The sequence below is a fragment of the Pisolithus orientalis genome (genome assembly GCF_024613125.1).
Source record: "Pisolithus orientalis strain OTSU chromosome Unknown F5J12scaffold_63, whole genome shotgun sequence".
Classification (NCBI taxonomy): domain Eukaryota; kingdom Fungi; phylum Basidiomycota; class Agaricomycetes; order Boletales; family Pisolithaceae; genus Pisolithus; species Pisolithus orientalis.
Window position 1 is genome coordinate 144,686 of NW_026260844.1, and position 25,968 is coordinate 170,653.

The 25,968-nt window shown below is 50.5% G+C and overlaps 10 protein-coding genes across 10 annotated transcripts; 5 read left to right on the forward strand and 5 right to left on the reverse strand.

Annotated features, from left to right (window-relative positions):
* Nucleotides 1-48: 48 nt before the first annotated feature.
* F5J12DRAFT_929989 (acyltransferase ChoActase/COT/CPT) lies at nt 49-3,171 on the forward strand (the record flags this gene model as incomplete). Its single annotated transcript, XM_051749518.1, has 8 exons — nt 49-679; nt 730-761; nt 810-1,111; nt 1,158-1,881; nt 1,929-2,176; nt 2,243-2,589; nt 2,790-2,827; nt 2,893-3,171. Coding segments are annotated over exons 1-8 (2,487 nt in total), but the record flags the coding sequence as incomplete, so codon positions are not given.
* A 75-nt stretch (nt 3,172-3,246) lies between these two features.
* On the reverse strand, nt 3,247-6,277 carry F5J12DRAFT_864458 (P-loop containing nucleoside triphosphate hydrolase protein). The gene is made up of 7 exons (XM_051747007.1): nt 5,521-6,277; nt 5,300-5,464; nt 4,626-5,242; nt 4,296-4,579; nt 3,949-4,247; nt 3,729-3,900; nt 3,247-3,675 (listed from the first exon to the last, which is right to left on the reverse strand). Exons 1-7 carry the CDS (start codon nt 6,205-6,207, stop codon nt 3,440-3,442), a joined length of 2,460 nt encoding a protein of 819 aa, XP_051595029.1. The 5' UTR covers nt 6,208-6,277; the 3' UTR covers nt 3,247-3,439.
* Nucleotides 6,278-9,226: 2,949 nt separating this feature from the next.
* On the forward strand, nt 9,227-9,969 carry F5J12DRAFT_774474 (uncharacterized protein). The gene is made up of 3 exons (XM_051742297.1): nt 9,227-9,466; nt 9,541-9,735; nt 9,783-9,969. The coding sequence occupies exons 1-2, from the start codon at nt 9,300-9,302 to the stop codon at nt 9,686-9,688; spliced, it is 315 nt and encodes a 104-aa protein (XP_051595030.1). The 5' UTR covers nt 9,227-9,299; the 3' UTR covers nt 9,689-9,735; nt 9,783-9,969.
* Nucleotides 9,956-11,244, forward strand: F5J12DRAFT_505682 (S-adenosyl-L-methionine-dependent methyltransferase). Its single transcript, XM_051739764.1, has 5 exons — nt 9,956-10,041; nt 10,093-10,158; nt 10,213-10,649; nt 10,703-10,769; nt 10,819-11,244. Exons 1-5 carry the CDS (start codon nt 9,995-9,997, stop codon nt 10,907-10,909), a joined length of 708 nt encoding a protein of 235 aa, XP_051595031.1. The 5' UTR covers nt 9,956-9,994; the 3' UTR covers nt 10,910-11,244.
* Nucleotides 10,913-13,199, reverse strand: F5J12DRAFT_727917 (armadillo-type protein; the record flags this gene model as incomplete). Its single annotated transcript, XM_051741835.1, has 10 exons — nt 10,913-11,218; nt 11,272-11,541; nt 11,594-11,689; nt 11,740-11,987; nt 12,041-12,183; nt 12,233-12,329; nt 12,381-12,629; nt 12,684-12,812; nt 12,862-12,932; nt 12,991-13,199. 10 exons carry the CDS (start codon nt 13,197-13,199, stop codon nt 10,913-10,915), a joined length of 1,818 nt encoding a protein of 605 aa, XP_051595032.1.
* A 938-nt stretch (nt 13,200-14,137) lies between these two features.
* Nucleotides 14,138-16,171, reverse strand: F5J12DRAFT_505697 (uncharacterized protein). The gene is made up of 2 exons (XM_051739767.1): nt 14,947-16,171; nt 14,138-14,887 (listed from the first exon to the last, which is right to left on the reverse strand). Exons 1-2 carry the CDS (start codon nt 16,019-16,021, stop codon nt 14,370-14,372), a joined length of 1,593 nt encoding a protein of 530 aa, XP_051595033.1. The 5' UTR covers nt 16,022-16,171; the 3' UTR covers nt 14,138-14,369.
* A 459-nt stretch (nt 16,172-16,630) lies between these two features.
* F5J12DRAFT_727940 (uncharacterized protein) lies at nt 16,631-18,981 on the forward strand (the record flags this gene model as incomplete). The annotated part of the gene is made up of 11 exons (XM_051741838.1): nt 16,631-16,776; nt 16,826-16,978; nt 17,028-17,400; nt 17,479-17,596; nt 17,655-17,708; nt 17,759-17,939; nt 17,989-18,088; nt 18,140-18,246; nt 18,317-18,521; nt 18,583-18,727; nt 18,779-18,981. The coding sequence occupies 11 exons, from the start codon at nt 16,631-16,633 to the stop codon at nt 18,979-18,981; spliced, it is 1,785 nt and encodes a 594-aa protein (XP_051595034.1).
* A 24-nt stretch (nt 18,982-19,005) lies between these two features.
* Nucleotides 19,006-21,354, forward strand: F5J12DRAFT_505693 (uncharacterized protein). The gene has a single exon (XM_051739766.1). It carries the CDS (start codon nt 19,233-19,235, stop codon nt 21,174-21,176), a length of 1,944 nt encoding a protein of 647 aa, XP_051595035.1. The 5' UTR covers nt 19,006-19,232; the 3' UTR covers nt 21,177-21,354.
* F5J12DRAFT_505692 (uncharacterized protein) lies at nt 21,355-24,895 on the reverse strand. Its single transcript, XM_051739765.1, has 6 exons — nt 24,559-24,895; nt 24,316-24,446; nt 24,108-24,168; nt 23,915-24,026; nt 22,563-23,847; nt 21,355-22,501 (listed from the first exon to the last, which is right to left on the reverse strand). The coding sequence occupies exons 1-6, from the start codon at nt 24,797-24,799 to the stop codon at nt 21,533-21,535; spliced, it is 2,799 nt and encodes a 932-aa protein (XP_051595036.1). The 5' UTR covers nt 24,800-24,895; the 3' UTR covers nt 21,355-21,532.
* On the reverse strand, nt 24,623-25,720 carry F5J12DRAFT_505755 (folate-sensitive fragile site protein Fra10Ac1-domain-containing protein). Its single transcript, XM_051739768.1, has 3 exons — nt 25,597-25,720; nt 25,376-25,529; nt 24,623-25,306 (listed from the first exon to the last, which is right to left on the reverse strand). Exons 1-3 carry the CDS (start codon nt 25,689-25,691, stop codon nt 24,992-24,994), a joined length of 564 nt encoding a protein of 187 aa, XP_051595037.1. The 5' UTR covers nt 25,692-25,720; the 3' UTR covers nt 24,623-24,991.
* Between the last annotated feature and the right edge of the window lie 248 nt (nt 25,721-25,968).

Below are 25,968 nucleotides of genomic sequence, written 5' to 3' on the forward strand. Positions count from 1 at the left end.
ATAACATCCTCGGGGCATTTCTGAACTTCTGCCCCGTCTTCAAGTGTATCAATGAGAACCGAGAGCACAGTGCCAACTACAGGACATGGGTCACGTGACCATGTCCCTGCTTTCCTCCACGGCCGGCCAATGAGTTGGTGAGGGCCAATCAAAATATTGCAATGACAGGGATACACCGGATGGTTCAAGCTTCGACGCGTCGGGCACCGCTCTCCCAGTCGAGGAGGTCATTGTCAGCCATGTCGGCACAGAAATTGCCGCGTCTTCCGCTGCCCCACCTGCACAAGACCATGGCAAAATATCTTGACTCCATCCAACCAGTGCTGCTCCAGGACGAATTGGATGGGGGCGCGCCATTTGCTGCAGCCTTTGAAGAACGCCAGAAACTTGTCCAGTCCTTCCTCAGTGGACCAGGCAAGGTTGCACAGGCGCGCCTACGTGCTCTCGACGATGTCTCACCCCACAATTGGCTAGATGATAACTTCTGGTTAAAAAAAACGTATCTGGAGTGGAGAGCGCCGCTTCTCATAAATTCTAATTGGTGGTTGACTTTTGTAAACGACGCTGAAGTACCAGAGGAGGTCATAAGGGACCAAGGGCAGGGATTCACTCCATGGCAGATCAGGAGGGCGGCTTGCTTAGTGCGAGGCATCCTCGATTTCAAACATAGAATGGAATCGTACGTGCGACATGGTATCGCAATATCGAGTACGTGCTGAATGGAAACAGGCAGGAATTATACCCGGATACCACGCGTGTAGGTATGTGTTCTGATATTCTCATCTGCATTCAATTCACGCAAATGTCAGGCATTTGGCTACGACACTGTACCTCGGCCATCTTCAATATTTGTCGTGTTCCTCAGCGTAACTGCGATTATCTTAGCGTCACTGCCTCTTCTCACTGGGCATCTGCCATCGTCATTATGGCACACGACTTCTTCTACGCATTGCAGGTCGCCGACCTGAAGACTGGTGCACCTCTGGGGGTAGACGACATTGAATGGGGGATCAGGAAAATAGTGGAGGACGTACTCAAGAGGAGAGAACAGGGAGAGACAGCAGTCAGAGTAGGAATCTTGAGCTCTGACGAAAGGAATACGTGGGCCGAGGTAAGACTCAGTCTCGGGGAGAAGAAATCCAGCTGATGTTAGACAGAACTACGTTCATCTCCGCTCCCTGTCTTCGCGCAACGTTCGCTCTTTAGATGCAATCCAGGAATCCCTCTTTGTCCTCTCACTCGATCACTGGTCGGCGCCATCTGTGCCACTTGAAGAGAACGATTCACAGTCGTTTCCGTTAACTTTTCCAACTGACAGGGCCGTTCCGCGTCCCGGTACAGGAAATTCGACTGTGCAAGCGACCCAGCTTCCCTTCCAGGCCACGCAGACGGACAGAGTAGTACCCTCAATCCCGCATGGACCTGTCTCCCCCAATCCGGTGCCGTACGACCTCCGCCAACACCAACAACGCACGCGTGCCCCTCCTGCATTGCAAAACCGTTTTCTTGACAAACCTCTCCAGCTCATTGTGGAGCGTACGACACGCGCTGGTGCCTGTGGTGAACACGCAGCCGTGGATGCATTGGTCCCCAGTGTCGTTTGTGAGTGGGCTGTAGCGAAGGCTAGTGGTGTGACCCTGTCCGGAGGCATGGCGGCCACACCGCTTGCTAGCAAGGAAACGGCCGAGTTGCGAGTGCGCGGGCACAAAGAGGTTGACTTTGCTAGTTGTGCATTTTGGGAAAGACTTGACTTTGTTGCATCTTCACACATCGAGACAGCAATTGCAGATGCGACGTGTCGTGCAGAAGTGCTTGTCGCAGACTCAGACCATGACGTGCTGTACTTTACAACGTTTGGTGGAGATGAGATCCAGCGAGTGTGTGAGTCCTGGTGCGCTTTGTATGATGTTAGATTAATGTTCACGCAGCTGGTTACCCTCCGGATGCTTTCGTCCAGCTTGCAATGCAACTAGCTTACTATCGGATTCACGGACGCACAACTCCCGTGTATGAGACTGCCCTCACGCGGTCTTTTCACCATGGCCGCACAGAGACCATTCGAAGCCTCACACGTGAGAGCTTCGCATTTGTGTTAGCGTGTGGGCCCGGGAAGGATCAGACTTGGAGAGGATACCCAGTAAAAAAGAGTGTAGAAAGAAGGGATATCGACGAGGTAGTGAGTTGCGCTGCTGTTTACTCGGATTCGGCGGTCGACCTCTGATATTCAATGTTCCTCTCCCAGCCACCGGCGTGGCCCTCGTCACTCCGTGTTCTTTTAATCTCTGCGCTTCATGCACATGCTTTACTCACCCGCGCAGCTATCGCAGGCCGTGGCATCGACCGGCACCTTCTAGGTTTACGGACCGTCTTGGGAACCGAATGGAACTGGCTCGACGGACGTAGAGAGACAACTGAACATATGCCATTTTCCGGAAGCAGTGAAACATCACGGGCGTGCAACAGCCAGAAAACCATATGGGGACCTGAACAGCCTGTTGCGTTGTTTGAAGATCCTGTTTTCAGGGAAAGTCAGACATGGCGGCTAAGCACCAGTGGGTTGAGTGAGGGCTGGTATTTCCGTGGGACTGGGTAGGTGTATTTCGTGCTTTCTATATTCTGCGAAGTATTGGCTCTTGCTTGATGATGCCAATGGCATCGAGGAGTGGTGCTGGCATACTGTGGGGTCATCTCTCCCTGTATACAGCATTGAGATTCCCCTAGCCGGGGGACATATATTTGAAATGTGCCACTCCAGTGTCACTTACTGTCCATTTTTCTCTGTATACTAGGTTTGGTGCTCCATTCCCAGATGGGTATGGTGTCAACTGTACGTGTTTCATTCTGTCCAATGCAACTTGTGTTTCTCATGATGGTGGACATCTGGTGTAACAGACCTCATTGGACCCTCCTCTATCAAATTCTGCATTGACTCTAAGCATTCCTGTTCAAGCACCTCTACACACATGTTTATGGGCCACCTCCATGATGCTCTAACAGATATGTGGGGTATCTGTATGAGCAAATGTGGAGAAGGGGATAAGAGGGGTAATCATGCTGACTGTTCTGGTGACGGTATACCTGTTAGAAAACCATCACAGAATGTTGCTGCCACTGGTAGTCATTGTGTACAAGCTACCATGGAACATGTACAGACCAGGCCCCATGCAAGGCTATAGATATTCTGTGCTGTAAAACTGTGACATCTGAAGATCACACTGCTGCATTGTTGCAAAAAGAATGCTTTATCACCCCTTTTGCTTTTTTCTTTTTCTTTTCTAGTATAGTATGATACATGGAAGACAGCCAACAAGATAGCACAGAGCATAGCAAACAGAAAAGCATACAACTAACATGTCAACAGCAGGGTAGCATAGAACATAACAAAGCAAGGACAGCAAGTACATTTCTTGAAATCCAATTACCCACCTGTTTCAACCTATCAGATGAAGGTAGTGTTCCCCATCTCCTGGATTTCAGTCCAGGCTTCCTCATAATAACCATGTAACTGGCCCACCAAACTCTCTTTCCCATACTTTCTCATAAACTCCTTGCCTGTGAAAATCACCATTCCTCTTTTGCATCTTGTAAGCATTACATTGGTTCTTCGAAGATCTTCAAGGAACCCTAGCCCCCAAGAACGAACAAGGGAAATGATGATATAGTCTTCTTCATTTCCTGTTGATATGTCAGGGGGAAGCATGGCAAGCAGAGAATGAAAATGATCTGACCTTGGAAGGAATCAACATTAAAACACTTGTCCTCCCATTGCATCTCAGCACTTTTGAGTTCATTCTCAATCAATGTCCTTTGACTATCATAAGGTGTAATGATCTTGAATCTCTTCCCCTGATTCTGAAAGATTTGAGCCAGCTTAAGAATTGCTTGGCATTCTTTGAGATTCTAATAATCATGTTAGCATTCACCCTTGTGACCAAATTTTCTCCTCACCTTCCAACTGGTTCCTTGAGACAGTTGCTCCCCAGGTACATTTACAAAATGGCAGGTTGGAAGATCAGTATCAGCCAGAGGGTGTACTCCATTAGACTTGAGAAGGTCTTCATAAACAGCCTCAGAAATAAAATCTCCAATTTGAGGTGGCATGCGATCTGTACAGTAGTCATATAACTGATCAGAAAAAGAATAAAAATACATACACTGTGTATCAAGCAAAATCCTATGTTTTTTCAAATGCTCCACTTCAAAAATACTCTGCAATGCAGTAATTTGCTCCTGGCCATGGGGTGGCACTAAAAGACCTTCAGTGTGTGATATTGAACTCCACTGAAAAAACTCACATTGTTTGTCATCCCCAATGAAGATAACCTTTCTGATGGTGGTGGTAGTTGTAAACAGGGGGATGTAGCTGCCAACCTCAATCTGAGATGCTTCATCAACCACAACAGTCTGGAGTTGGACCACCCTAAAAACTCCAGAGTAGTGAAGGGCATTACTGGAGAGCATGCTCAGTGTGCACAGCACAACTGGGCAACCAGCTAACTGTCCACAAAGAGCACTCTTATCTGCAAATTCATCACTGACAATAATGTTGGCACGAATATTGGCATAAAGGTGTTCATGCCTAGAATGGATGAGTGTGGTGGACATAGCATATGCAAAACACACACCAAAATTCAAAAAAGTCAGCTGACACTAGAAGTTTCCAGTTTCCCAGACCAAACTTAGCCAACTTCTCAGCAATATTTTTCACAGCAATGTTGGACTGGGCTATCAGCCAGATACCCCTTCTCCCTGCCCTCACAGCAGCCTGAACAAAGGCAGCAATAACTGTGGTTTTCCCAGTGCCTGGAGGACCCTGAATAATGGTAGCCCTATAATCATTGGATTCATCAAGCATCCTCCTCACTGCCTTTACCTGGGAAGAATTGAGAGGGTATGATGTGTTGGCTGGGTTGAACTTGACAGGGGACAAGGCACTGGCCCATTCAGCTGGCCATGTGAAGTCATCACTGGGGTCAAGGTAAATCTGATGAACCCAAGGATTGAGACTTTCACCCTCTGTAGAAATTTTCCCTTGCAGGATGAAGAGAATAATCTGAGCCCTCTTGACCTCTGCAGCAGTGGGGTCCTCCCTGCCAACAAGGGTAATGGCAGCAGTCTGCCTACCAGCACCAAGGGACCCCTCAGTCCTCAACCTAGCACCCTCACCACGAGCTGCAGCAATGCTTGCAGAGATTGCATAGCCCCCCACAGTGTGTGTAGGAGGGACATGAATACGAATTTGCTAAAAGAACACAATCCATTACAAATTGGAAGAGGGCGAGTATGAGGAGACCCTCACCTGCTGATTACCTACACGAATTCTATTTTGGTATCGATCGACTCTTGCGGTCACTTCTCCCCGGCCTCTGGAAGAGGTTGCCATCACGGTACGAGTAGTTTCACGTGGCCTTTGCTCTTCAAGCCGAAAGGCGTCTATCGTACTCTTCGCCAGGAATCGAAGGAGCTGTAACGAACGACAGGTACAGTGAGCTAAATAATAACCAAGCTCTGACTACATACTGTATCTGAGAACCTTGCCATGTTAATCGGAGGCACATCGGCGAGCCTACCTTCCATTGAACTGAGCTGCGAGATGAAGTGCGTCACCCATGCCCGTTGAGCGAGTGGTGTTGTCGTTTGGCTGCTCGCCGGGTCGTCCGGTACATGGAATATGTAGTCATTGAAAGCTCGTACAACATTATCTTTGAATACGCGAGCCGTGTCACCGACAGCAAATTTGATGGTACTGAAGGGGGCGCGGGAATTGGGAGATCCGACGCACTGCACGTCGACTGCCTGCTGGATACGGAGACCATGGCTTTGCCAGAGCGACAGGGCCAACGGAGCCATATCGAAGGCATATACGTGACCAGTGGAGCGTTGGAGAACGAGGTCGCGCAGATAATTGGACGGCGCCGCACTGAGATCGCTAGGCGGACTAACGCGCCCGTTGTCCTTGCTGATATCCGACTCGAAATCGATGATCACCACAGTTGTGGCGTCAGCGACAGCAAGTAGGCGGAGACCACCGAAGGGTGAGTATGCGGCAGAAAGGCCAAGCGCACGGCCTTCGTTACGACCAACGATGGTATCCAAGTCTTTAGGGTCCTTGTTGACATCAGATAAGCTGATCAACTTGACATCCAGGCCGTCCATATCTAAGTCGACCAGATTTTGATGAATAACACGAGTACTGGAGGATCTCATGGTGAGTAGGCTGATAGAAACAATGAGACGATAACGCAAAGGTGAGCGGCTAAGGCAGAGCACCAGCCCACCCCAGCCCAGCCACAAACGAGGCAACCTCCGCTCATGGACTATATTTGGAAATTAGCACGCTAATACTCGCGCTTCCTCGTTGCAGGTATTAAGTCCTGTCTATGCAAGCGGCTAAAATCGATGGAAAGGTGAACCAACACTGGTAGGCAAGTGTTGTATCTGGTGTCAACCAACCGAGGCATCTCTTCCCTCTGTCTATGTAAAGTTAGAAGCCGACCGACGAAATGTGTCCGAAACCAATGACTAGATGAAAACCGGGGTGACCCAGATGATCACATACCTTTGTTTGAAACGGTAAGCATCATGTTTGTAGAAGGAAGTCGATGCTTAACTGCCGACACGACAACGTGGTCGTCTTCGTTACCTACCATTTCCGTCAGAAAGAAACGAGGAACCTTGAAACGAAGAACTTACCCGAGCAAGCTGGCAGTCTTTGGCTCCTTTTCACCGCCATTTATGGAGCGTCATAAGGTGTAACGATGTAGAATGGCTCATGCCAGTCCGCATGCATTTACCCAGGTTAGACCGGCATCGACACTGGCGAGATACGTTTCCTTGCTGACGACCGTTGAGGGTAGGAGGAGACGTGTGCCAATTTGCATAATTAGAGAGGAAGGGAAGATCTGCGATACGTGCAGGCCTTTCTGGTTGGGGGATCAGCACAGATGACAACCACATGCTCGCGAGGCCAAGATTAACTGGATAACTAATATTCTGTAGCGCGCACGGATGGTGAGTTCCTCCTTATCATGGCTGTTCATGAGGTGCATCAGCGCTGTTCTGTATGGTTCTTCCATAAGAAGCTCACCACATTTGGGATTGAACTAGCCTGGAACCAGGAGTTTGGAATGACGAGACGTGTTTGTATGAATGGGAGAGGTGAGTTCAGGGTGATCTATAATGCCGAACTGTTACAACACCCGTGTTCTAGAAAGAAATTCACGCGCGGTGGGTGCTTTCGATGTCATAGGCTTAGATGAGAACCTAATGATCCGAGAACATAGATGGTGCTGTGGTACCTCTCCTGCTTATTCACAACCGGAAAGAATCGATTCTTCGACGCTGCGCGTTGTTAATATTGCTGACTGGAGTTCAAATCAAGTTCTAGTGTTGTAACCAAACGGTACGTAGGCCTGCCATCAATTTTGGCCTCCATCTCACGTTGTAGCTTTCACGACCCTTCCATGCTGCGGACGTGTTTTAATCGCTGTCAAGCTTGAGATGACGTCTCTGGACGGTAACTAACAGTCCCGGATTGCTGTGTGTATGCAGGTCCTTCTAAGTTCCTTCACAGCAGTTTTTTCATTCCATTGAGACTGTGACAGGACGAATGGACGCTCACCGTTTTATAATTCCCAAGATATCGCGGGTCGTGATCAGGCTGAATTGGGGAAGCGCAGCTATCCTGGTAGACCATTAGGCTCTCCCATTGCCCGTCGCTGTCTTGCGGTGGAGTAATGGATGTGTTTGCTATCTGATCCCGTACGGGCGGCGAGCATTAAGTTGAGGTGGGTTACTCTTCGATTCTGTATCGACTTCCTAACCTCCCCTCGCTCTGTAAACTGTCACCAGGGAACGTGGGCACCGGTAAATGTCCACAATTTCTAAGACTCGTTCCTGGTTCGTTGGTCAGGACTTGATGGACAAGATGTCATGGGAGTTGTCACAGTTATATATATCATCAGCACGCCGGCCGTGTTCAAAGTCCAGAGCCTTGAAATGGTAGACTCGTGCAAGACATGAAGTACAAACTGCTTGGCACTCGAACTCATCACCCACAAATATCGATCGCTGTAGAACAGCTATGGCTTCAGAATGTGTCGCCCCTCGTGTTCCCCCTCTTCCCATCTAGGCATCTTTATGCCTCACTTCTCTCCTGCAAAGCAAATCGACATCCAGGTTTGACAGGGCCTTTGTTACTCGAGCAGAGCGAAGCCGATGCATGAGATTCACGAGCGTATAGATTGAGGAAGTGACAGTAGCCAGGAATGTTGATCATCTATCGGTAGGCTGGACTCCGGGACCTCTTCGTACCTTGACTAAACAGTGTATACCGCGGGGAGCCTTTGTCGGTACACAGCTGTTGCCAACTCCAAATACCTGATTCTCGGCAGGCCTGCGCAGACCAAGGTCGTCTTTTCCATCAACTTCCGATGAAAACTGGATTTCATGTCGCTTGATAACGATTCGAATCACCATTCAGCGCAACGAGTACCGTCCCATACCACCTCGCCCTATTCCTTCCTTCGGCCTGCGTCGGGTTACCGCAGTCAGCTAGGTTATCTCGCTCAGTTCTATTAATATCTCAATCCCTAGATCGGTTGTGCTTGCGAGCGAGACTTCCGGCTCTGGAACAGTAAGAGTTAGCACTGGAGCACCATAACGCTGCGTGAATGCAGGAGGATTTCAATGTGTTGGGGAATAGATTTCGTACTGTGTCAGTCCCTGAGGTCGAAGTTGACGAAGAATGGTGTAGTCATTTTTCCAGGAACGAAGGATGATGGGCCTCAATATGTGTCTGTGCCGATCTCCCTGTAGGTTTCAACACGGAATTTGATGTAGGTGTGTATCATTTGAAGTTGCGTCAGCTTACCGTCCTATCCTGTGATTGTGCAATTGTACAATTCCCCTTCTAATCGGAGGCGGGTGAGACCCACTGATTTCCGTGAGGTTCTCTGTTGGTTTGGAAAGAGACAGCGCGCACTGCTAGTACTAGTAGGTACAAGGATGGCATTCTCATCGACGCGGGCAGACAATGCTCGATTTGCCCAGTGAAAATTCGACAGCCCGTTTAGCTAGTTGTATTATCCGGTTCCGTAATACCTCTGTACAAACACCCTTTCCTGCAAATGATGCTGCATGCGGGCCCATTGCATATGTACTTACAGTTATTAACAAGCCATTTAGTGTCACCAGTATTCGCTCAAACAGTATATGGCCAAATAAACCCAAACTCACCTCCGCCAGTAATTCATCTCCCAAATAATAGTTACAGGACTCTTCTCAGACAGTTTCCACGCATGGCGACGCCAGTCATCGTTGGCCTGGGTGCGATAACCGCCGCTCTCGTTGGACGACATTTGGTTCGCAGTGGTGTAATTGGGAAAAGAGCCGCAGATGAATGGGTCAAAGGCGGTTTCAAAGCCAAGATGGATCGCAGAGAGGCTATAGCCATTCTCGGTCTCAAGTGCGTCTCCAGTTTTTTTCTATCTTGTTGTGAGCTTTCTGGAATTCAATTGTGCCCCTCAACACATAAAATAGGGATGGACCGAGTCTTCGCACTAGATTCAAGGACGCTCACCGACAAATTATGCTTGCGAACCATCCCGACCGTGGTGGCTCGCCCTATTTGGCCAGTAAAATCAACGAAGCCAAAGATTTACTCGAAAAAACCGACGGTAAACGATAATACCTTCATACTTTTCGCACCCCCTGGGGCTTTTTTGCACTTTCAATGTACGTTGGCCATAACCCTATGAAGTCCCACGCTGAAGACATTTCAGACTATGTACACCGGCCATGTATAACTCATACCAATGTTACTACGTCATAATCTTAGCATGTACCACTCATTCTTTCGCTTTTTGTCCATGCACCACCCTGCTCATTTAACGGCCGAATGGGAAGTTTGGATGACTAAGCAGCCTGATATCCGTGATTTGAAAGTAGGATAAGATGCGATATCTCCTGTACTGTGGAGATTGCTTGCAGGCTAATGAGCGCAACAGATCCACAGCCTTCAAAATTAGGCACCAAAGAACAGTGAGTTGTATTGATATACTGTGCCAGTGCAGAGCCCCATGATGGATCTAGTTGGGATAACGTCTACGACGAAGAGCTGCAGAATTTCGGGGAATTTGGTGATGAGGGTGAGATATGGTGCGTCCAGCCGTTCCATGGATCCTTCAGTTACGTACATTGAACCCTCGAAAGGTTTGGAGAAGATTCAGTGGATAAAATGGTCAATTGGGCTGTTCAGAATGTCCCTCCAGAGAACGACCCGTCCATTCTCGAAGTAGGCAGTGGAAACGGTACTCTCCTCTTCGCTCTCGCGGAAGCCGGATACACCGCCGATACGCTACTAGGAATCGATTACTCTGAAGGAGCCATCACCCTCGCATCTTCCATTGCAAAATCACGCAACCGTGAAGGGATACAATTTCACTGCTGTGACTTCCTTAATGAAGAACCTCCGCTACTTACTAACATACGTACGGTGGATGGGGCGGCCTGGGATCTCATACTGGACAAGGGAACGTTCGATGCGATTGCTTTGATGCAGAAGGACAACCATGGCAAGGCACCCGTTGACGGTTATCCTTTACGGGTAGCTAGGTTGCTAAAGCCCGGTGCACACTTCCTCATTACATGTCAATTGCAATCTGAATGTCATACCAATACCTCAACTCATGCTTCCTAACAGCTTGCAACTTTACAGAAGCCGAGCTCCAAGACAAATTCACGACGCCTGCCACAGGCTTGCGTTATCAGTGAGTGTGGCACCAATACTGACAGCTACACTGGCTGACGTGAGTCAAGCTCTCGCATACAACATCAGACATATACATTTGGCGGCAGAAGCGGAAGTATATGCTCTAGTGTTGCGTTCGTCAAGCCAGCGGCGACTTGAGGATTAGATCCGTGGAATGTAACCCATTCCGCTTTGTAGGGTTTCCTTTGCTACCGAACCCGCCCACTGCAAGAACCCACTCTCCTCACTGAACGCGTGTGAAAGGAAGAATATCAAGCCAAGGCCAAGATTTTCGATCTTCGTCGCTCTGATAAAGGTGTCTTCAATTACTCCGCGATTTCGTGATTCTATGTCGTCAAGTCGGTCTGAAAGCATCGGCGACGATCCCTGCGTTGCGACAAATATCTGTGCGAAGAGCTGCTTGAAGAATTTCTGTGTCTGAGGCTTCAAAAGTGTGAAGTCGACAGGCTGCGCGGCAGTTCCAATCAGTGGCGTGTGCCAAAGACCGTCGGTTGTCTCACCTTCAGAATCAGAAGAGAGCAAGCGTCTTTCGCTATCCACCATCCGTACGCTTTGGCGACATTCCTCATTCGAGAGGAAGATATACTCTTAGTTTCTAGGCGGCTTTCGTCATCCTTGAGGTTTTTTATCACCTCAGTGCCGCCGACGTTAGTTTCACCAAGGTCACGGAGGAAGTCCCAGAACCAGTATTGCAGTGTAACCTTGTAGGAGTGCGACAACTGGCAGAAGTGCTGACAGATGAGGGCATAGTATGGATTGTAGGACTTTTCCTTCAAATACGGGTGCGTAAGCGTGGAAAACAAAGGGAGAGAATGAATTTACATTGCTGCAGCAATGCAGGCACACCCGAACGATTTCTCGTTGTTGCACTTCAGTGAGATTGAGCTGGGATAGCCGCTCGCATGCATCCATGTAATCCTGTGTACGGAGTCAGAGTTCATGCATCCAAAGGCTCGCATATTTCTCACTTCGCTACTCATCAGTACGACAAAAATACTTCGTCGAATGTCCGTGTTCATGCCTTGCTTCCGCGCAAGCTTCAGCAGAGAATGGTTCTCCGAGCTATCCGTGACTTCTGAAGTTCTCTTCGAAGCAACTTGTTGACGGTCAGCGAGAGGATCGCCAGCCCAAGCGGCGCCTACGAGCCACCACTTGCCCTTGGTCTCCGCGGTGCGGAGATCTTCCAAGGAGACGCGAAGTGGTTCGTGTGCTTGTACTGGAAAGGAAAATTAGTCTCTCAATGAAATGTACCACAGAGCATGTACCAACCGTGACGCTTTTTACTGAGCCCCGAGAGAAACTTCTTCAAGCGTTCTACCCCATCACCTCCTTGGTGCTGAGCGGCTGCGGTCTTTTTTACTTTGTTACTTTTGAGGTTTGTGAGAGTCTCCATCATGAAGCGGGTACGCGAACTGTCGAAATGAGGTCAAATAAAAATGAGAACCAGGGTCATTCGCGTACCTTAGGTTATCTCCTTGCTTCGCAATGCAAGACTGCGCCAAGGTGACGATGTCCTTCAGTGCCGAAGGGTCATCTTGTCGTAGCTGTTGTCCAGAGCCTAAAGGTGGATGTCAGTCACGGCCATCCGCGTATTACGAGTCATCCTTACTTCGCAGGATTTTAAGGAGTAGCTCAACCCGGAGTTCTGACAAGTCTCTGCTGAGCAGCTCCCGGATCAAGTCGTACATAAGGACACATGCAATAACTTGGAAGTTGTATAACTCGGCCAACAACACGATGAGGTTGGAGCATTCTTTGCCTACGTCCTCAGAGGGACCGGAATCACGGGATGGCCCATCCTCCGCAACAGACAGGTGTCGTTCATAGGAGGTCACGACGTGCTGGACAACAAAAGCAGCTATCCGCGCATGGAAGGTTACTTACCACCATACAAACAGGGGAATGAACCCACCAAACTCCATGCCTATCAACCTATGCATGCTGGATATGAATGCCGCATGCAGAACCACGAACGACTCAATGTGCATGGCATGAGACGAGATGCCATCGGTAATCAGGGTGGTCAAAGTAGACGTTACGTCTGGAGGTATTGACACATTATTAAAAATCAGGCGAGTTCGAAAGCTTACCATTCCGACGGTGCTTGCGATATAGTTCTTCGACACTATCGAGAACTGTTGCCATGTTTTGCTCGCTCATCCTGTTGACGACACAAATGAGCCGCCGGCTTGAGAACAACCATGTCAAGGGGCATATACCGATTCAGTAGGCCTTTCAGTTGGCGGGTGAGCTTGGTAAGGTCCTCGTGACTATCCGTCTGCACTCTGAGGGCCGGCGGGACGTAACGTCCTGTGAAAATGATATGGACAATGCGACGTCTTTCGTTCGACACTGTACTTGCCTGCAGAGTTTGTTGTCTCCTTTTCAGGCGATACTTCGTCAAGTTCGTGAGTACTACGGCTATCATCGTCGACATCAATGACGTCCGAGCCAGAGCTTGTCCACTCGTCATCTTCTTCATCTTTGTAATCCCTCCGTGAGTCGTCTCCTGATTCTGATGCAGATCCCCCCTGCGAATCAGATCCATCTACACTTTCTGGATCGCCTTCAGCGTCATTTGCGGCCTGTGAACATAAGAAGGAAAAGCACGGAGACAGACATTAGCACAACATACCATCGTCCCACCGGTCATAAGGGAATCAGTAAAGTCAAGTAAATCTAGAAGGAATCGACGCATTATTACGAATTCGTTTTAGACAACCGGAGACGTACCATCAAGCCCGTCGAGTGCATCGCTCTTCTTGCGTTTCCCTCCCTTGTAACCCAACATCGCCTCGTAGTATGCAATACAAGCATCCTCTTCCTCCTCTTCCTGAGACTTGGGTAAAACAGGCACGATTTTCTGTTCTTGGGACCGCTGTGTAACTTTTGAGGAACTCTTGTCATATTTTGCTTTCTTCTCTGATTTCTTCGATGGTTGCGAGGATTCGCCAGCTTGTGGGTTTGTACGATGTGAAGATGTCACGCTCTCCTTTGGACCTGAATAATTTACTTGTTCATGCTCCACAAAATGTATGGTTTTGCGTCGCTTGGACTTCGGAGCGAGGTCCTCTTCCGTATCAAGCCTGACAGAGTTCGTGCGGTTCGAAAAGTGGTCTGCCTTGCGCTTCTTACGCTCTTGTCTTTCTTGCTTTCGTACGTCCTTGCGTGAAAGCGGGTTACTTTTGCCTTTGCTTCGCCATAGGCCGCCTTGTGCACCTATGATTTCTGTGAATGCCCCACGGAAGTGCAGACTGAGGTAAGTACGCACTAGACGACGCTTTCTCGCGTTCAATGTGATCCCGCAACGCCTTGGGCAGATTCAACCCACGTTTCTGATTATTGGCTGCACTCATACTTCATAATTTCCCGCAGGAATGTTTTGACCTATCATAATAAAAAGTACATAGCTGTACAAAAAAGGCAATTTGACCTCTTGACCGTACTCGATGTAAGCCTACTACTAAACAGATGAGGTGGTACAGATAGACTGGACGTCTTTGGGTGAGGAAATACAATTGCGAGAGAAGAAAGAAGAGAAAGATACTGTAGCAATTAGAAGAGTACGAATAGTCCAGTAACAGGTCATTGAAATTGATCATCGCTGGTCTATCACATCCATCGCCGAGTCCAAGACGACCTTCGGCCGAAGGAGCAGACGTCGTTCGATATTCTCCTCCGGTATAGCAGCGGTCTCCGTTGTAGCCTTACGTGTCGAGCATCTTAATCCGAGTTCAGTGGTACATAACACTGCACCCTTAGAAGCACCGTAGTCCTCGAAGACATCCACCATCTCTTGCGTATCAAACGCTCTACCACTTTCCGCCCCAACAACCTCAAAGTTCGCCGACATGATCTCTTCGCGTGAGATCTGGGCTAAAGCGCAAGCATTCTTCGAGATCCTTTTGACTTGTGATTGGAAGCGGGTACGGAATGCTTCCCGAGAGGTTGGGTTGGGTTGGGGATTAGTGCAGCCGCAAATTAGGAAAACGTCTAGGGTCCAGCGCAAAATAGTATCCGTCATTTCGTTCACAGCATAGTTGCTAAGCTCGGGATGGAGTTCATGGATGTGTTTGTGTGTGAGAGCTCTCCAGCGCGAAGACATTGGCTGCGGCTCTAGAGTGGAATGCCACCGATTACTACGATTGTAATAGTGTAATAGATAGATCACTCACCGGACTGGAACATGCGGGTATATATTTGTGTGAGTGTGATGTTCCCCTTGGATTGGTACCCGATGCAAAATGATGACAGGGCCCGTGAAATACAAAACGCGATGGAGCCCTGCAGAGCAAGCTGAACAAGCATTGGATCTTGAGAATGGTCATGGGTAGATAACATGCGAGAAAGGGAAGGCCCGAGTCTCGTTGTGACGTCGTTCACAGTTTGGCCAATCTTTGAGTGAGAGGTCCGCTGCTTGGTGAACGTACAGACCTCCACTGCGGATGCGGCAAACTGCAAAATCTCGGAGTTGAGATCCTGGACCGCTTGGATGACTTGCGCCCCAGACCAAAGATCCGTCTTTGTGAGGAAAACCTCCATACTTCTCGTATGTGCGCGTTCTTCCTCCGAGATGGTCGATATATTGTCACGTACGGCATCGCTACTAGCTCGGTGACGACTGCTACCTGCTTGAGAGGCTGCATCGCCATCACGGTGCTCAGCCAACTCAGGACCAAGCCGGATGCGTTGCGACAGAGACTGCGAAGAGTTTGATCTGTGATGAATGACATCGTGGCTGCGCCTCCGATCGAGACTAGAGGGTGGCCTCGAGAGAGAGCGGCGGTCAGCGATCAGTTTTGCCTTGTCCTGCTTGAGAGCTTCAATCTCGAGATCTCGCGCTCTCAACAGATCTTTTGTCTCCTTCAGCGTCTTCTCGAGTGACTTACATTTCTCCTCCAAACTGGCTGAGTCCGCCTGAGATCGAGCTAGCTCTGATTTCGTGCGGTCGTGTTCTCGTCGCATGGTATAGAGTGTTGAGGCGGCAGCTGAGGTAAAGGAACGACAAGAGCATGCGGTGGGGCCACGAGCACGTTTGGCAGCCGTACGCTTCACACGTAAATTTGCGGACTCGTTCTGGCGTGTTGCCACGGGGTCGGAAGCTGGGGATATGTCCGAGGGAGTGGGGGGTTCAGAATCCGGGTCGTCGTTGGGGACAGAGCGGTAGGAGAAGGCAGGACTGCGTAGGGTAAAGAATTCAACGGTGGTTTCGTACAAGTCTTTGAGGTGCAAATTAGCGACAGGGAGCATAGCGACAAAGACGGACAAGACCGAACACGGAGCTCGATAATCGCTTGATCTCTACTGTTAGCGAGGAAGGGGGGATATAAGGGCAGCAGAGGGACCATCCACCACCCGAAAACGGGGGGGCTTGCGTGTTCGTATGGGCGTCCGCTCCCACAGCTGTCCTTGAGGCAGTTGCAGACTTGCCAACCCAGGTCAAGTTTTTGTTGCCTCGTTGCAATCGTGTGTTTGTGTCCGAGATGAACGTGGCGGACTCGGCCTTGGATGGCCAGATGCAGATGGGTTCCCGAAAACCTACGCAGCTAAATGAAACAAGAATGTAGATACGACCTCGTGGAAGCTGTACTTGCCTGCTTCTGTCGTTTTTTTCTTCTCCTCCTCCCGGACCCGGACCAATTGCAAAGGGCGAAGTGGACATCCGCAGCTCCTCTGCAAATAGTCACTTCCAGTCAGTCAGCACTGCCTGGCTTGTCGCGACGTGTCCGCGTGGATCAGTGATCCTTCCAGTTCCTACGTCACCCCTGGGGGATATATGATTCCTCCACTATATATCATACCCATCCTCACTAACTCCCTGGCTCGTCGTATCACTCACATCTGAGCGCTTGTGCTACCATGAAACAAACCTCTGACGTGCGGAAGCCCTACGGTGGTCCCTCGCGTTCACTTGTAATCGCACTCGATGTTGGGACAACTTTCAGTGGCGTATCATACGCAATCTTAGAACCCGGCGAAGTCCCCAAGATTTATGGGGTGACGCGGTATGGTCTGGCTGCTGCTGTTCCACTTGCTTTTGCTGAGTGGCCCCAGCTTTCCGGGGCAAGAACATGTCGCAGGCAACTCCAAAATACCATCCATCTTGTATTACGACCAGAATGGTACAGTCATGGCCGCAGGAGCCGAGGCGGAAGGCGCGTCCATTATCTCACAGGCAGAAGATGAATACTGGATAAAGGCTGAACTGTACGTTTTCATTGTCTTTGAGGCTCCACGGCATGATTATGCCACACAGTTTCAAGCTTCGTTTGCGACCGAAAGCTATGAAATTGAACATGAACGGGATGCGCCTCAGCTCACTACCCCGGAACAAGATGGCTGTTGATGTGTTTGGAGATTTTCTAAATTACTTATTCCGTTGCACACGGAACTTCATAATTGACACTCACGCCAACGGCGAAGCACTTTGGCGTGCTGTAGAGCACGGTATAGAGTTCGTGCTGAGTCATCCAAATGGGTGGGAAGGCGGGCAACAGACGAAGATGCGACGAGCTGCGGTATATGGGGGATTGGTTCCTGACACTGACGAAGGTCGCGCACGGATCCGTTTCGTAACGGAGGGTGAAGCCAGTCTTCATGCTTGTATTCAAAGTGGTCTTGCCGCAGATGTTCTCTCGGTACGTAGTTTCTGCATACACTATCCCTTACGTGCTAATCGCATTCGATATTTATGGGAATTGTTACAGAATCCCTCGAGACACGGCTTCCTTGTTGCTGATGCCGGTGGTGGTACCTTAGACATTAGTTCTTACGCGGTAAGGGGCACGCAACCCCTTGTGATTGAAGAAATAGCGCCGCCAGACTGTGAGTGGCGTGTCTTTCCCTCTTTCCATCCGAAAAGAGTTTAACCTGCCCTACATAGGTATTTTTGCTGGATCGGTGTTCGTCAGCCGAAGGGCGAGAGAGTTTCTGGCAGGTAAGCAGGATTGTAGTATGAAAAAGAAAGGGCCAACAGCGATCTTGCAGAGAAGTTGAAGAACTCGAAATATGGGACTGCGGACGCCATCGATCACATCACAAAACGTTTTGATGAAACAACGAAACGACTTTTCCGTGATAAGAACGAGATCCAATGGGTCCCCTTCGGTTCGCCCCTCGACAAAGATCTGTCTGTCGGGATACGAGGTGGCTCTTTAAAGCTGACCGGGTAGGCACACGTTTTGTTGCATTTCTCCATTTAACCCCAAACGGAACAGTGCGGAGGTGGCGGAGTTGTTCGAACCGTCGGTTCAAGCAGCCGTGGCGTCAATCAAAAGCCAGGTGGAAGCATCTCAGGATATGGTCAAGGCAAGTGGTGTAATTTGATTGGTAGAAGAAGGGAAAACCCTGAATTCATTTTCTCACAAGTCTGTATGGCTGGTGGGAGGATTCGCTGCCAGTCCCTGGCTATTCAGTCAACTTCAAGAGCGCTTGGCGTCCCTAAAGATCCGTGTCAGTCGTCCAGATAGCCAAACGTGCGTGTCTGGTCACCCTTGATCGGTGCGGTGGACGCGACGTATCATACTTACGGGATCCTCTTCTCAGATCCAAAGCTGTCGCCGATGGAGCCCTCGGCTTTTACTGCGACCATCATGTCTCGGCCAGGGTCTCCAAATTTATGTATGGAGTGGAGTACCTGCGGGAATATGATCCTAATGATTCCGACCACGTTGCGCGCAAGGATCGCCTTTGTGAATTACCTTCGGGTCCCCGCCTTCTCCCAGATGCTTTCGATTGTATTCTTGCGCGGGTGAGTGTCTTGGTGGCGGTGTCAGCAATGATCTTTGCCAGGGCTCATCCGCTTCCCATAGGGTGTCAAAGTCAAAGAGTCCACTGTATTCACGCGCAAGTACTGCACAGAACTGACAAACCTATCTACCCTATCCGTATTCGAAGTCGAAATATGGTGCTACCGTGGTGGTGACATCGTTCCGCTTTGGATACACAGGCATGCCGGTGTGTCAAGCTTAGACCATAAGTTAGCTTTCGACTGAGTCACCGTTCCAGAGGACTTTTCGACACTGTGTGTTGTTCGCGCGGATTTGTCACCCCTAAGTGGCAGCGCCGAGCCCAAGCAGGGCAAGAACGGCAAGACATATTGGACTATCGTATTCAGTATTGAGATCCACTTCGGCCTTACTGAATTCAGGGCCCGCATCAAGTGGAATGATAATGTTCGTCTTTCTGTGTCATTTCCGTTGTACATCTGACTAACGTGTGAATTTGCGGCTTCCAGGGACGGACGAAATAGTAAGTTCATGCGAATACCTTTCACACGATTCACTTACCAGGAGGTACTAGTGGCCCGGCTTCAATTGTATACAACGAGGGCGGTCACCGTGCAGACGAGGACGAGCTAGACTCCCACCCAGAAGATGATTTCGGTCCATCCCGACCTGCGTCTCGTGTCGTGTCTCGTGCCCCTTCAGTCGCGCCTTCGCGGACACATTCGCGAGACTCAATGACATCAGGTGCGAAGACGCCACAAGGGGGTCCGAGACAGGAGCAGACTTTCGCAGAGCTGCCAAACCGACACCGGACTACCTCCATCTCACAATCTGCAACGGCTGCTAAAGCCTCCGCAACTGCTGCATCTGTGTACTCGGAGCGCACGAGAGAGCTCGAATTTGAACACACGGTTTCCTCTTCACGAATCTCTTCCTCAGTGTCTCATTTCGAACGTGATCGTAAGGTATCTTCGTCGACAACGAAAGTGTCTACAACTGCATCCGTAGTGGACGAAAAGCGTGGCAGGGAGAGTGAGAGAGAAAAAGCGAAAGCCAGAGAGAAAGAGAAGCAGGAACACGAGAGAAGGGAGAAGGAGAGAGAAAGATTGGAGAGAGAAAGAGAGCGGGAACGGAAAGAGAATGAGGAGAAGGAAAGGCAGGCACATGAAAGAGCGCAACGAGAACGAGAAGAGGCAGAAAGGAAGGAACGCGAACTCAAGGAGAGGGAGGAGTGGGAGAGACAAGAGCGGGAACGAGAACAGAGGGGGAGGGAGGTATGGGAAAGACAAGAGCGGGAACGAGAGCAAAGGGAGAAGGAGGAGAAGGAGCGGAAAGAACGACTGCAAGCAAGAGACAAATCGAAGACTCCACGAGGAACGAGCAAGCAGAATTCTCCCATCGACCTTGCCGATTCAGTTGTTGGGAAGAGTCCTGGGCGACTTGGTGAAACACTTACCTCTGTCTGGGGATCCCAGTCCAAAGCGGTTACGCCTGCTGCTTCACCCTGGCCTGCACCGAGATCCGTTGGGCCCACTACGCCCAAGACAGGGAATCTATTGCCTACCGAGTCGCGTAAGGCCACACCGCGGAATGTGCAGGCCAAGTTGTCTACCCCGGCTACGCCGGCGCTCGGTGAAGCTCGACAATCTCTCATTGTAGAACAGACCGTCGATGACGCCACGAAGAACCTTTCCGTAGAGGTTCCTCAGCACCAGTATGTCGGAAGTACCGAAGGCGTTGCACATACTCCGGCAGACTCTCTACCACCGGACCAGTTTACAACCGGTGGAGTCTCTCAAGAACCTGCAGGAGATATCCACACGACCCAATCGAATATGGAGAACCAAACCCAGGAAAGTGCCGTGTCTGGTGCATTTGATAGTTGGGACAATAACGTCACCGGCGGTGACTGGACATCGGGAGGCCAGAGCGGAGGGGACGGCTGGACCGACCTCGTCTCGCCGTCGGGTGGCAAGGCTGACAAGGCTGGACCCGCTGCGGGAGCCTCATCGCTGCCATCACTTAGTTGGGGAGTGGGCGGCTCCAATAAATGGCCTTTCTCGTCTCCGAAAGCGTTCGGCTCGGGTCTCACAGGGGCACTCGGAGGTTTTAGTAGCTTCCTTGGTACAGGCGACCACGGGAAGAGTGAACCGAAGGCATCAGAGACGCGTGTGGACAGTCTCGATGACATTCCGTTGGACGGTATCACTTCTCAGCTAGAGGACGGACTCACTGAACAACCTCCTGCGGCTGCTACTGTGACAACCGAACCGGAGCAAACTGCTTCGCTGGACACTGGAACTGCGGATGGCTGGGCTCACGCTTCCGAGGCGCCGGGTGAACCTGCACCTGCACCTGTGACATTGGAAGAAAAACCCACTCTGTCGTTGGACCCTCAGGCCCAGACCGAGTCTGGGGAAGCTGGGGAAGCCCAAGAAGAAAACGCGGAAGAGAAGGGTGCTGAAGATGGCGAAGGCGGTGCTGAGGGTGCCGGAGAAGGTCAGGCAGGAGCTAATGAAGAGGGAGAAGAAGATTGGGGACAGCAGACCGGCAAGAAGAAGAAAAAGAAAAGTGGTAAAGATACCAGCGTCCCGCCGACTCCCATCGAGCCAACGAGGAGCGGTAGTGGCGGTGGTGGCGAGAAGGCCAGCGGTGGTAAGAAGAAAAAGAAGAGGTAAACATACTGCCCTCTTTCCCAGAGTCCGTGCGGGTGGTTGTTTAGTAGACGTCTATGCTCGCGTTTTTGTATGCACCCTACGTTTTTGTTTTACTTACCTTTGGTCCCACGATGTAGTTTCTTGATTGATAATTAGATGTATTTCTTGAAAACCAGAAACTGAGCGGATGGGTTATTATGTGCAGACCAAAGCTAGCGAAGGTATCATAAACGTAAGGGTCATAAGTCGTGAAAATAAAAACAAGCTCGATGGTCTATTCCTCAGACAGAGGTGCAAAAAAAAACGTTGAAGGTATGTGAACCACGAAGTCCCAAGAAAACTATCCTAGAAAATCTCGGCAAGGACACTCATCTGAATCACCTTCGACCAGTAGCATCGACAGCGCCACTCCCCACGATACCCTGCTCGAAACTTCGTTTTCTTAACCTTCCATTCTCGCCGACGGGGATAGGCAATCCATGTTTCAGACTTGCCAAGCTAGTTGCATTCTTCTTCGCCGCATCGAGCGAGAACGCTCCGCTCACGGACGGCATACTCAACCGCCTCATCCATCCTTTGGGTTTCTCAGGACGTAACATGATAGGTGGCTCCGGTGGACGGAGATCATGAGGGGAGGGACAGGTATTCGATAAACGGTATTTAGCCACTGAGCAAGTGTCGCATCCACAGAACGGCGCGTGATCCTTCGCAGGCAGCGGCGTCGAAGATTGGGAACGAGACGGAGAAGACGTTGTGTTAGCTGGGCTTGGGAGGGGCATGGGCGTTGGCACTGGCATTGGCAGGGGCAGATGCGACGTCGAAGCCGAGGCGATCTTGTTTGTAATAAAGGATGAGGAGGATGAGGAAGGATGCGGCATGACTATATGCGAAACACTCTGAGAACCGCGCTTGTGCACAAAGCGGTTATTTCTCGGACCTTTCGGGCCGTCACCCACGTTCGCAGAGGTGGTAAGGTTGAAATCAGGCCGGGAATGAAGGAACTGGAACTTATCCCTCTCCAGCTCCCGAGAGCGCTGATTCAGCTCGCGCTCTCGTTGCCGAAGCTCATATTCCTTCTCTTTGAGCTCCAGCTCAGCCAACTCTTCGATGCGCTGCTTCCGTTTGCGTATCTCGTTCTCGTCAATACGCATGTCACGTGCTGTTTGATGCATTAAGGGCGTATCTGAAGGTATTTGTAGTGGCGGGAACCGATCGGTGGTAGGAGAGGCGGCAGCCATGCGTCGCGGAGACATCGGTTCGTCAACAGGTTGGTATCTCGACGCCATCTCCGACACGCTCATCGGTAAGCGGGGTATGTCCTTCGGTCCTTGCGAAGGTGCCTCTACCTGCAATTGCCATCATATAAACGTGTGCAGGCAGAAAAGAAAAAAACACGACAGCACATACAATTCGACTGTACCGATTCTTCAAGGCTGCAACGTTACTGCCCGCGCTCTCGCTTCTCAGAAGTGGCTTTCTGCCAGCATCCATACTCTGACTCTTGAACGCACTCCTTCCCCTGCTAGTGCCGTCAATACTGACCGCATTACCGGCCCTTTCACCATCCCTCTGAACACCAAACTCTCTCTCTCCTTGTTCTGCTGACCTCTTGAAGGGTGAGTCTGGCCTGAAGGCTAGCGTTGGCGACGGTAACACCGGTATAGGTGGTAACGGCGACTTGGGTGCTGGTGAAGGTAAAGGTGGACGCCCAACGATGGATCGACGACGGGGCCTGGGCAATTCTCCTCCATCCGTTAGCAGCACGGAAGGATTCGAACCGAATGGGGTTTTATGCTCCATGGACGAGCCCGGGCGGCTCGGTCTCTCCTCCGGAGAACCGCCAGAATTCTGACGCGAGACAGAAGGCGTCTGCGAAGTCAGTGGAGGAGGGATACGCGGAGACCTACGTGCGTCTAGCATTCCAGAGGCGGTATCAGCGCCTAGTGGACTCTCAGTCGGTATAGGTGAATCCAACGACCCAGAGTGCACTTGACTCAGAACATGGTTCTGAATTTCCATATGCGAAAGCGCAGCATGAATGTTCTGCATCTGCATCTGTTCGACCTGTTGTGCCTGGAGTTGTTTCTGCCTCTGTGCCTCTGCTACTTGGCTGATGGGCGTCGCAGAGACGGGACCAGGTATATGCGTTGGTGGCAATGGGAACGCGGAAAGTGTCGTGATCGAGTTGACCGAGCCTTGACTGTTCGCGCTGTCAGCGCTAGACCGGGTATTGGTACTATTGTAGGTATTTGAAGCGTAGGGAGGGCGGGGAGGTTCCAATGGTATATTCCCAATTGGGAGTGGGGAACCTAGACTGAACCCACCACCGCCTGGAGGGACAGGCAACGAGCGTTCAGATGTGGCCGTTAAACCCCACTCCGATACTACGTTGCCATACACGGTGGACCCTGCGGTAGTCGTCGACATGGTCGGGGTAGGCGACAAGTTGTGTGGAGTTGGGACCTGAGCATGGGATCTATAGGAGGAGGGATCAGGTAAATCGTCCGGCAACGGTCCACTCCAAGCGCCTTCACAGAGCGTCCTCCATTCACCGAGTGGACCGATAGTGGGTGCAAATCGACGCATGCTCTCACACGTTCTGGCCCATTCTGCGTCTGCAATGCGTGCGAGACAAGCTGCGACGCCGAACATGGTCGACGCGTGCTGTTGGGCAACGTACATGGAATGATTACTAAATTTAAAAAGGAGGTTATGAACACCAGTCCGCACGCGAGGTAAGAGGTGTATGAGACACGCACTGTTTTTCCTGGGACATCTCTGGTCCAATAACACTGAGTAAGTTAATGTATCGGGCATGTTCTTCGCCTGCGTCTCGAGTGCCTTTCTTGGATTTCTTCTCGTAGGATTGACCTTCAAGGCAAGAAAAAAAAAAAAAAGAGAGAATTTGTCTAAGCACACGTAGCGATGGAAGGGTGTATGAGGGCTACCTACCAGCTTGTTTGATCTTGGCGTTAGACTCATTCATTCGGTCATCGTGAGCTTTCTCCTCTTTCTGCAGGTATCGCAATCGTCGTCATCGCATAGCACGTACCGCAAAACAAGTTCCATAAGGGTGAGATGTTAGCGTGAACGGTCGACGAACATGGGAGGGAGGCCCTTGTGACACAAACTAAAGGGAAACGAAACAGACTACACTCACCGCCAACTTCTTGAACCACTTCTTCACTTCCGCATTCACGCTTCCACACTCCTTATCTGCGATTTTGGCAAACTTGGCGTCGACGTCTGCAAGGACCTCAAAGATACTCGCCGATGAGCTCAAGGCATTGGCTGTCGGGTAATTCGCGGTCAGCTTACCCGGATTTTCCTGGGTCCACAAAAAAAAAAAAAAACGAAGGAACCAAGAAAAGAAATCTACAGGAAGAAAGACAAGACCACGCACCAGCATACTCTACACCAGCCTTGATTCCAGCTGCATCTTTCAAAGCCTTCACGAGCTTCTTTTGTACGGTAGCAAACGTCCGCGCAGCCTCACAATAGTCCGTGAGCGTAGCAACGAGCACTTCTATCGTGCGACAGGATTTGTGTATGTCACTGCGGTCAGCAGGGTGAATGGCAGGCGTTGCCGGTGCCGGGGCTAGGTTTGCGGTAGCCAAGGCTGGGCTGTTGGCCATGTTCGTCATTATTCGTGAAGTTCGTTATACCAATGATCTGGGGAGGGTCGATGAAGAGACGAGGACCTCTTTTCTACCCTCTCCCTGCGTAGACTGTCTACGCGTTAGCCGCACGGTCGCGACTGACGACGAAGTTCAACTTTCCTTCCCAGCGCCTAATAATATCTGGCTACCCTCGGACTTTGAAAAAGATAAGATAAGCTACGAGACGTCATTCCCCCCAGCGTGTTCTCTAAGCCTCTTCCGAGAACTGCGAGACTTGCGTTCACCGGAGTCCTCCCGGCGGCTCCTCTTCCACATCAGCTTCTTCACGCACCCGGGACATAGTACGACCTTGACCAATGCCTGTTTTAATTCCCCGTGTTCTTCGTATGCGAACGGCAGCTCCAGCGTGGTCAATCGGGGTAGAGGACTCGACGTCGAATGAGGACGGTGATATTCACAGCGCATGTTTCCACATGTCGTCTCGCCTGTACCATCTAGGACTTCATTTTCTGTACGCCACCGCAGAGCGAACTGAAATGATGCGAATATTAGTTGTCAATAACGAGATACACATGTCCCCGAAGTGAAACGGCGACCTACGTTGCCAGACTTGTAGTGTTTCAGATTGCACAGTGCAAACTCGCGAAAGAGCGTGTCGTAGTATTTCTTCGCGAGCTGATCGTTCCATGACGACGAAGACGACGCATCATTCGTGCTGCTGCTGCCAGGTTGTCCGGCGTCATCTCTGAGGAATCTACATATGTGTTATAACATGCAAGATTTCATGAGTTATGACCCGTCGACAGAAGAGAAACGATTACTTGTGAGACGCCTTCAATATATCAAACTCTGTCACTGTAAACTCTTGTGTCCGTTTCTCGTCCGACCGCGACGTGTATGGCTTGTACAGCGACATCCCGTCCCTCCCAAGCTCACCGGTGTGCGAGAGAAGCGTGAGTTGTAGGGTCACCAAAAGAGGAAGGTCGTACTCGCGCAGACGGATTTCTAAGCCGGCATTCTTCGACATCCCCGGCCCGGCCATCGTCATCGTCGTGTTCTCGTCGCACGCCGCCCGTATATCCGCCGGCTCCACCGGTTGCTACGATCAAGGCTAACCTAGCATCGACGCACGTCCCTAAACTCAACAAAGAAACAGGATTCGCGGTTAAACACAGCCGAGAACCAATTCTCTT